The sequence below is a fragment of the Triticum aestivum genome, unplaced genomic scaffold (assembly GCF_018294505.1).
Source record: "Triticum aestivum cultivar Chinese Spring unplaced genomic scaffold, IWGSC CS RefSeq v2.1 scaffold16154, whole genome shotgun sequence".
In the NCBI taxonomy this organism is placed as follows: Eukaryota; Viridiplantae; Streptophyta; class Magnoliopsida; order Poales; family Poaceae; genus Triticum; species Triticum aestivum.
This window is the reverse complement of record NW_025227297.1, coordinates 1-9,718: the sequence shown is the minus strand read 5'-3', so window position 1 is coordinate 9,718 and position 9,718 is coordinate 1. Positions and strand designations below refer to the sequence as shown.

General features: G+C 46.8%; 1 protein-coding gene across 1 annotated transcript; it reads left to right on the top strand.

Moving 5' to 3' along the window:
* The first annotated feature begins 5,398 nt into the window (after positions 1–5,398).
* On the top strand, positions 5,399–8,089 carry LOC123172679 (B3 domain-containing protein Os06g0194400). The gene is made up of 5 exons (XM_044589624.1): positions 5,399–5,651; positions 5,755–6,021; positions 6,126–6,347; positions 6,978–7,089; positions 7,721–8,089. Exons 1-4 carry the CDS (start codon positions 5,505–5,507, stop codon positions 7,047–7,049), a joined length of 708 nt encoding a protein of 235 aa, XP_044445559.1. The 5' UTR covers positions 5,399–5,504; the 3' UTR covers positions 7,050–7,089; positions 7,721–8,089.
* Positions 8,090–9,718: the final 1,629 nt, after the last annotated feature.

Below are 9,718 nucleotides of genomic sequence, written 5' to 3'. Positions count from 1 at the left end.
ATGTAGATTGGAATTCACTCCAGGTTGATGACTTCATTTCTCTTGGGGACTTGCTTCTTCCTTGACCGAAGTTAGTAGTTAGCTTTTATGGGTTTGTTCTTGACTATCCCCACAAGCTTCTCTTATCTACTTGAATGCAAATAGGAGTGAAACAAAACTAAAGAAAAAGATTAAAAAATAATGTTCGACAAAATGATTAATGCAAAATGATCCATTAAAGAAAACCGAGGATCGATGTAATTTACTTTCAAAAAGATGTTGCAGCCAAAGAATAAGTGAAAGGGCAAGTAAATAATTTAAACATGCGGGTAAGCAGCAAAAAAAGAATAAAAACAAAAAAAAAGATGGCCCCTTCTTTCTTCCTAAGCATTACCGATAAATATTCATTCTTTCGCTCGATCACTTCATTTTTCACTAAGTGATTGCTTAGGGACCTTAGCGTAGGATATGGGATGTTTCCCTCTCAACTTTGGACGCTTGACTCCTATGGAATTCCATTAACAAGCCGCACCCTTGCTCTGATGAAAAAAATGTGGTAACGAGTGACATTCATGCACCCAATTGCTTCCAAAGCTTCTCGGCATGAAAAAAGCTCTCTCAAACGAAAAAAAAGATCGAACCCTACCCATCACGCAACACCATACCCAATCCAGCACGTCCATCCTCCGAGAATGAACCATCAGAGTTCAATTTAACCCAACTTTGAGAAGGAAAAACCCAGCCGATCGAGTTGATCCGTTGATCTACGTTCATGCTCCAATCTATTTGGAATTGGTACGTGTTATTTTGGTTTCTCGTATATAGAGACCAACACACTGGAAGCTAAAAATACCAAACAAAAACAAGGCCAAATGGTCATCGTGCAAGGTAGACAATCCCCCTTGATCAAAAACATTAGATAATGGAAGAGAGAATTATCTCTGGACCACCCTTTGATCATATTGATGCTATATTTTGATGGTATGCATGTTGCTTTCATTACATAATTATATGTACTCCCAAAGTTAGTACAAACTTGACTCACTTATTTTGGAATTGAGGGAGTACAAGAGTTACATTAGTGCTTGCTATATTCCTGCATATACAGAGTACATGATAATCTAGTGAAAGTACCTGGTCTTGGGTACGAATAACCATATTATTTAATTAGACTAGGATAATAATTAACATTGATTCTTCAATACAATATCTAATCTGGTAATTTTCAAAATAATAACATTATTTTGAGAACTACAAGTCCACATTCAAGAATTGGAAAATCATATGTTGCTTTCATTATATAGTATTGATTACTTAACAATACCGTGCAAAGTCAAGTATTGATGCCCAACGAATTGTCTTGCACAAAAATAGATAAACCCGAGACCATCAGTATAATAATCTTCACAATCCTACCACAAACACGATGACACGTGTGTTAAAAAAAACACTATTGACACGTGACTGGACAACCAAAACCGCTATTCCTAGACAAGATTGCGAGTTTTGACCAAGAGTGCACACATGTTTATCGTCAAGTCTGTAATGTCAACAACCTCTCTACCAGTTGATGACTCATTGCTAGCCGGATTGAGTCCACATTGGATAAAGGTCTTAATCCGGAGCCCTGACACACAGAGAAAAACCACAATGACATCTTCAAAAAGAGAGGGACACCAACATGCATCGCCGTCGTCGGCACCGAGGCACGAAACATTCGCTCGACAAGTGACCCGTGCCACAACGAGGCCGCCGGGACGAATGCAGCGATGTCAAATCCCTAGATCCGGATACTGGGAGGACAAGGAACACACCTGAGCCACCACCACAACACCACCCATCACTCACACCACTCGGAAGGGGAGCCACCTCCGCCGCAATGATGCCCGCTCGAGAGCAACCATGCGGACCATATCATCCGGGGCCACCGCACCAGCATCCCTGCCGCGAGGCACCGTACACCGACTCACTTCACAAATCACTCAACCATGCGGATCCTGTTCAAGTCACGTCTCGATCGATCGCTTCCGCAACTATCACGATCGCCATCGAACCCATTGGCCTCCATGGCCGGCGTCTCCGTCGCAGCCGCCGCACAGGCGATTCCCGCGCCGCCGTCTCCAATCCTCAGCGACGCCGCCACGCCGCCGCCGCCCTACGGCGCTGCCGCTCCGCCGTCTCCCGGCTTCAACGACTCGGCCGTGCGGCCCGTGCCGCCGGTGCCCTACGGGCCGCTGATTCGTTCCAATCTACTGGCGTAATTCCGCCGCGGCCGCAGGCATACGAAAGCCATGCGGTGTATGGCGCCCCGTACACAGCCATGCATGCGGTGCATGCAGCTCCTGGCGCGATGCACGCATCTCCTGGGGCTATGCAACAGGCCGCGGTGCATGCAGCTCGCGCCCAGCAGCAGGCCACGATGCATGCATCTCCTGGCACCGCGCGGTGCACTCCCTCAGCGACGCAGCAACTGGCGCTGCGGCCCGTCCCGACTTGCCGCACGGCTCGGCCTCGCTGCCCCCGCTGACGCATGTCGCCGCTCCATCGCCGGCGTCCCCCAGCCAGTCCGTCGTCGCCCCGTCGCCGGCGCCCTCTGGCGCGGCTTCCCACGCGCCCGTTCTCACGTACGGGGCGTACGGGGTTCCGCCCGTCTACGGGTCTTCCGGGTACTGGTGAGAGTCGTCAGCGTGCCAGCACTTGCTCGCTGGGCAGCAGCCTGCCGATGCCCACCACCTGCAGCATCTGTCGGCGGGCCCGCAGGGTCTTTCGACGGACTATCTGGCCGACCCTGCACCGTAGTTGCCGCCGGGGCTGCTATCCATACCGTACGCGGCTCCGCAGCCGTACGGCGAGTACCCACCGCCGCAGCTGAGCGGCGGTTACGGCTTCCCCATGATGTCTCCGTCCCCCTCGCCGGCACTGCCACCGGCGCCCTGGGACCCGGTGCTCCTCACCGGGCTGCATGCCGTTCCTATGCCGCACAACTTCACTGAAGGTGGTGATTGGTACATGAACACCGGTGCCACGGCTCACATGTTTGCTCACCTTGGTAATCTTGCCTCCTTCACTTCCGTCACCACCGACCGCCGCATTATTGTTGGCGACAGTTCCACACTCCCTATCACACATGTCGGGCACACTTCTTTCCCTTCCAATTCCATGCCTATTACTTTGTCTAACATACTTGTGTCACCTCATCTTATTAAGAACCTTGTTTCCGTTCGTCGTTTAACTCGTGAAAATCCTGTTACTGTTGAATTCGATGAGCTTGGGTTTTGTGTCAAGGACGCTTGAACTAGGATGGTACTTCACCGATGTGATAGCCTCGACGAGCTTTATCCGGTGCATTCGCCGTCCACCTCCACCACCGCACCGGTTGCTCTCTCCGCCGGCATCGATCTCTGGCACGCTCGTTTGGGTCATCCCAACCCCGTCACCCTTCGTCATATTCTTAGGAGTTTCAGTTTCAGTTGCCATAAGATAGAGGATCACACCTGTCATGCCTGTCGTCTCGACAAACATGTTCGCCTCCCGTTTAATACCTCCACCACCATCGCTTCTTTTCCTTTTCAGTTGATTCATAGCGATGTGTGGACCTCTCCGGTTTCTAGTAATTCGGGCTATTTATATTATCTGGTTATCCTTGATGACTATTCTCATTATGTGTGGACTTTTTCTTTGCGCAGAAAATCAGATGCACTCTCCACCTTGACGGCTTTTTACTCCTATGTCAGCACGCAGTTTGGGCGTCCCATTCTTGCTCTTCAGACTGACAATGGAAAAGAGTTCGACAACCTTGCTTTCCGTACTTTTCTGTCGCATCACGGCACAGTTTTTCGTCTCACATGCCCGTATACTTCCTAGCAGAACGGTCAATTCAGGACCTTAGATATGCATTGGAACTCCAGAGGATCGCATACCTAAACCAAGCACTCAAAGTAGCGCATCCCGAATGGAACGATGATATTTTTTATTGACATTGTCGATTACCAGCTTGTGTTCCAGAAAGCACAGATAGGTGAGTGCCTTTGACACCATTAAAGCATCCTATTTAGTTTTTGCAATTCTCAAGATAATGACAATGAATTTATCTGCAGGAACTTGTTTGGTTATTATGTGCTCTCATGGAATGGGAAAGATCTAAACCTACCAATTGGCATGGTTAGTATTCATTATTTTCACAGTATGGCATTATACTATATGGAAATTCCAAAGATAATAACTTATTATCCTTAGTCATGATGGGGACCAGCTAAGAAAGCGATTCTTGGTGCACCTGCTCAGTTACATTGTCAAGGAAGCTACACACAACGGAATTGAACAATATTACAAAATACTAACATAATAGTGTATTTTTGGCTCCATGTATTTTTGGTTCCATGCATTTAATGTGTTCAAACTTGAAATTTTGTGTGGCAATAAAACGTTGCCCTCTTAACATCCCATATTTTTTTTCAGAATTTTCTGAAACTTTAAAACATGGTTTCCACGAAGTTTTTATTGAATATTGGTTTCCGTTGATATTCTCCCTATTTTTAGGGAGAATATCATACAAAAACCAACATTCGGTGGAAACCACAAGAAGAAGATGTTTTGAAGTTTCAAAAAAATCTGAAAAAAATACGGGATGTTAAGAGGATGATGTTTTATCTCCACACAAAATTTTAAGTTGAAACACATTACCGAGATGTGAGCTATGAAAAAGACAAAGTCAACATTGAATAGTGCTGAACAGTAATTTCACAATTCAGGGCTGAATTTGTCTTTTTCATAACTAACTCACATCTCGCAATGTGTTCCAACTTGAAATTTTGCGTGGCAATAAAATGTCACTCTCTTAATACCTCATTTTTTTCAGATTTTTCTGAAACTTTAAAATATGGTTTTCATGAAGTTTTCATTGAATATTGGTTTCTGTATGATATTCTCCCATATTAGTGCAATCAAAACATTTTCTATGCATGCTAATTTTTACATATATTTGTATATTAGTCGAGACGTGCATTTTGCACGTGCATGCTTACTAGTTATCCCAAGGCAATTGGGCGACTCGCGATTTCATGAGGGCATCTTCAAGAGGTTGTATGTTAGTCTTGTTGGTAAAATGCCCATGTCATCAACCAACAAGCTATCATACAACTACTCCAATGGGTTGTATGTAAGCTATCCAATAGATGGTGAGAAAATAAATGTGGTTGCTCTCTATTTCATCTTGGAGCTTGTGCAAAGGGTGTTGGTTAATCTACATATAACTTTGCTCTCTCTTCACATTTAATACATGCCACATCATCATTATATCCTAGGTGGCAAATTTACCAACACCTATCTTACAACTGTTGGAGATGCCCGTCCACTCTTATGAATATTCGGGCTCTCCAACGTACCCTAAAAAAAAACATAGGGCCAAGGAGAAGAGACGAGTATAGGGCAGAGGGCCACGTCACTTTTCCCCTTCCCTGCTCACTCCACCTCTCCCCTCCCAAACAGAGCAGCGCCGGAGGGGAGGAAGCAGAATCGAGAAGGCAATGGCGGAATCGAACTCGTACGAGGAGCAGCGCCGGCGGCAGATGGAGGAGAACCGCCGGAAGCTGGAGGAGCTCCGCCTGCACCACCTCTCCGCCGCCGTCCGCGAGGCCGCCGCCAGGCCCAAGCCCAACCCCAACCCCAGGCCGGTCCGTCAGATCCCTCCCCCTTCTTCCTTCCTTGCCTCCGGTCTTCCATCTCCTTTTTCTCCCCTACTTATATGATGACTGGCCCGCCGCCTCGGTGCCGCAGAAGCGCAAGGCCCCGGAGCCCGGCGAGCTCCGGCGGTCCGGCCGCGTCGCGGGCCTCCCGGAGCAGCCCAACTACCTCGACGGCGCAGAGCAGCGCGGCTACCGTGGAGTCTACGAGGCATACGCTGTTCGGAAAGGGCCGACCGACGAGGAGAGGGCCGGCGCCGTCGCCAAGGCGGAGGAGCTCCAGCGCCGGATCCACCGCACCCGCTGCCCCGCCTTCGTCAAGCCCATGTCCCACAGCCTCGCCATGAATGCAGTCCAGATGGTACGGTATTGTAGCAGGAGAACTTGCACTGGATGTGATGTGAGGCAATGTGGTTCTTGGGTCGGATTGGATGCTGATTTGGTGGGTTATATGCATTGTGACAGCTAATCCCCAAGGACTTCTTCAAGTATCTCCCGGAGCATGATGAGGCGGTCGTGGTGGTGGATGAGGCGGATGACGAGTTCCACATGATGTACAATGCCCACAGAAAGGGCAAACACTGTCACTACTACCTCGACAAGGGGTGGAAAGGGTTCGCCTTCGACCATGACCTTGCCGATGGCGATTGCTTGGTTTTCCACATGACAGAGAGGGCAATGTTCAAGGTGAGATTCTGCATCTCCTCCATTCCATGGATAAAAACGCCCGACTTTGTACATTAAGGAACTCCACATCCAGTACCAGTACATACATAACGTGATTTCATACGAAATTTCTGCGGAATCGCTGTGTTGCAAATGCGGCCTTATGATTCTAGAACATTCCTGAAAGTTGCTCAGTGGTGTCGTACTCATTAATGTGTTTGTCTGTCAGAAAAACCTGGTATGTCTACTGAATAACTAGACTACATACTAGAGTCATTGGTATGTCTTAGCTTCAAATTATAAAGTGGGTTATATGCCATATCCATAATTGAAAGTTTGAAACTAGCGAGCCGTGTCTACTTATTCATAGATGAGAAATTAGGCCTGTTTGGACTGCCAATTAATTCTGCATATAGTTTGCAGGAAACGATGTTATTGCTCAGCATCCCTACTGTATATTCCTTCATTCCAACCAGATCTAAAAGGGCCTCTAGAAATTATTTCATTCACAGGCCTTTAATTGTCCAGTCATATCTTTTTAGATAATGGAGGGGATTCTTGTAAGGCCTAATCGCAAGGAGGTCGTTTCATCTCACTGCTAAGTGCGTATGGTGCAACTTGATTAGTTATGTAAAATTGTAAATGATGCAGGTCTACATTTTTAGAGCAAACCCAGACTATGAAAGCAACCAAACTTCTGATGACTCTGAGGATGAAGAGTAATGAAGATGTGTGCTTCCAATACATTGTTCGATCGGAGCAGGTACATTGTTCTTACCATTGTTTTCCTATGTTGAATTTCTTTCCATCACTCGCTTAGGTTCAAGTGTACTTGAATTAAATATTTCTTTATCTTTTGCCGAGGCATATATTTCATGATTGGCCAAGTTCAGTTTGCGGACAGAAACAAAAAATGCAAACCCGCTTGCTTATGAGTTATGGCCAAACATAACTGTGTTTCCTGCACTGGAGTTGGATGTTTTCGCGAAACACACTAGTCGTTTCTCCCATTTCCCTATTGGTTTGAGATTTTGAGCCTGACAAGTGAAACTGCAACCTTATTTTGTTGCTTACTTATGTTAGCCATGAAAATACACGGGGAACTGCAGTTTATTTACAAACGTTGGAGTTCTCACTGGCCAAATGCCCAAACTAACCGATCGGCATATTAGATGCGTGTGTATAGAAATTAAAAACTGCTGGACTAGTGTTTCTCGATCAGTGGGAGCAGGTTGTTGTAGACCAGATGCTCTTCACAAAGGTTCTGCCTGTCTTGCCTCAGTCGGCCCCCTTAGACTCGATCAGCAGCTCGGTAGTACTAAATAGAATGCTCTCTTATACGGTTCTGATTTATCCTATAGATGCTAACCTGTCAAATGTGTCTTTTGTTGCAGTTTGTAGGAGAAGCATGTCACGCTCTTGGCTGATGTTGGAGTTGGCTACCGCGATTTTGTGCTGGTTGCGTGTAGAGCCGCTTACTCAGACCCTGCCAGTGTAGCAGACCCGCATTATAACATAGGTTAGATGGGAGTAGTAGGTAGTGCAGACCTTGTGTTGGTTGAACTAAATGGTTGTAGTCTGACGATGGTCTCGAGTGCATTCTTTTGTGGCTGTTCCTCTTTGTTTTCGGCTTGGGTTCGATGGTTGCAAGATGGTGATGCAAACACACCGTTGTTTCGTTTGGTGGCTAATGGGCGCAGGGCTAAGGATTTTATCCCGGCCCGGCTATTAGACCTCTAAAGAAGGCTCTCGATTTATGCGGATGATGTTGTGTTGTTTATTAGACCTTCGAGAATGGATCTGGGTTTTGTGAGGGGGCTCTTCGGAGTTTCGAACAGGCTTCAGGGTTGAATATTAATTCTTGAAGACAAGATCGATCAGGGATTTGTTGTTGCTGCCCTGCTGTGGAAGATGGACGATTTCCCTTGCAAATATTTGGGACTCTATTTAAGCAGCTTACCAGATAGATCCCAGTGGCAGCCGATTGTTGACAAATTGCTGAAGCTCATGCCTGGTTGGCAGCGTGGGCGCCTCATTCTGATCAATTCGGTGATTGATGCTCGACCTACACATCATCTTCGAATTCCTTATGATATGCAATTGAAACAAGTCCTTGCGAATGGAAAAAAGGTTTGGTGGCTGCGGCCCACCCCAAAGTGGGCCCTTGACGGTGTGGATAAGGAGGGCTGCAGGGCGTTTTTTGTGGGCACATTCGCATTTCTGGATGTGCCACATGAGCTCCCTACCGATGGCTTGGTGCACTTCATTCAGCTATGGGATTCAGGCGATTCCTGGGGTGCAGGCCGAGGCGCTCTGGAAGTGGAGCAGCAGCGCTATTTATTTATTTATTTTTGAAAGGAGGCAAAAGACTTGCCTCATTCATTAATTAAGAGAGAAAAGAGAGTTTAAAGTTTGTGTTACAACATCCATCATGCTACAACACCGCTACAAAAAGGCCTACTCTCGTGGCATGATGGATCCTAATTTCTTTGCACCCGCTGTGACCCAAGTTTGAGCCTCAATCTTGATGTTAGCTAGTAGAACTGTCGGCGGGGCACTCTTGAGTTGGAAGACGCGACTGTTCCTTTCATTCCAGATTGTCCAAAAGGTGAGCATGAAAAGGGTGGCCATGGCCTTCCTATTCGGTACTTCGGTTGACCGTGCCAGGTGCCAAGTGGAAGTGCAGCGCTACTTATTCATTCGCCTCTGCTTACCAGATGCTCAACGAGGGGCCCAACAAATTTGCTTCTGCCAAGCCTATTTGGAAATCTTGGGCGCCCGATTAACTGTAAAAACTTATTCAGGTGGACGTGGTCAAGTGTTTCGATAGCATAGACCATCGGTTACTACTTGAACATTTGTCTAAGCTCTTAGGTACAGATAACGCTCCTCTCATTGACCTCATCAATTGCTTTCTCAAGACACCGAGACTTTCTAAGAAAGGGAATGACTACTCAAACAGTGAAGTCGGCCTTCCACAAGGATCACCGATCTCGCCTGTTTTGATTCAATCATTCCTGCATCAACTCGACTTGCAATTCGATGCTATGGCCCAAGAGGAGAATGGGGATTCTACCAAGTACGTCTATTTCGCTCGCTACGCAGACGATATACTATTCGGCATTCCTATCGTAGGTGTTGGCGTCATGTCTAAAGTCTTCTTTCGAAGGCTGCAAGAAGTTCTTGACCGTATGTCCAGTAAGCTACGCTTGAAATTAACGTCTATTGTACTGCAACGATGGAGGGCTCCCGCAGTCGAGGAGGGCAAAGATAGGTTTGCAAACCAGATTATTGGCTGTTACATTCAGACACATGAAATGCTAGATGTTATATGCAGCAAGGTCAAAACTGGGCTTTTATTTGTCCCTATAGAAAGATTATTCACCAAGCGC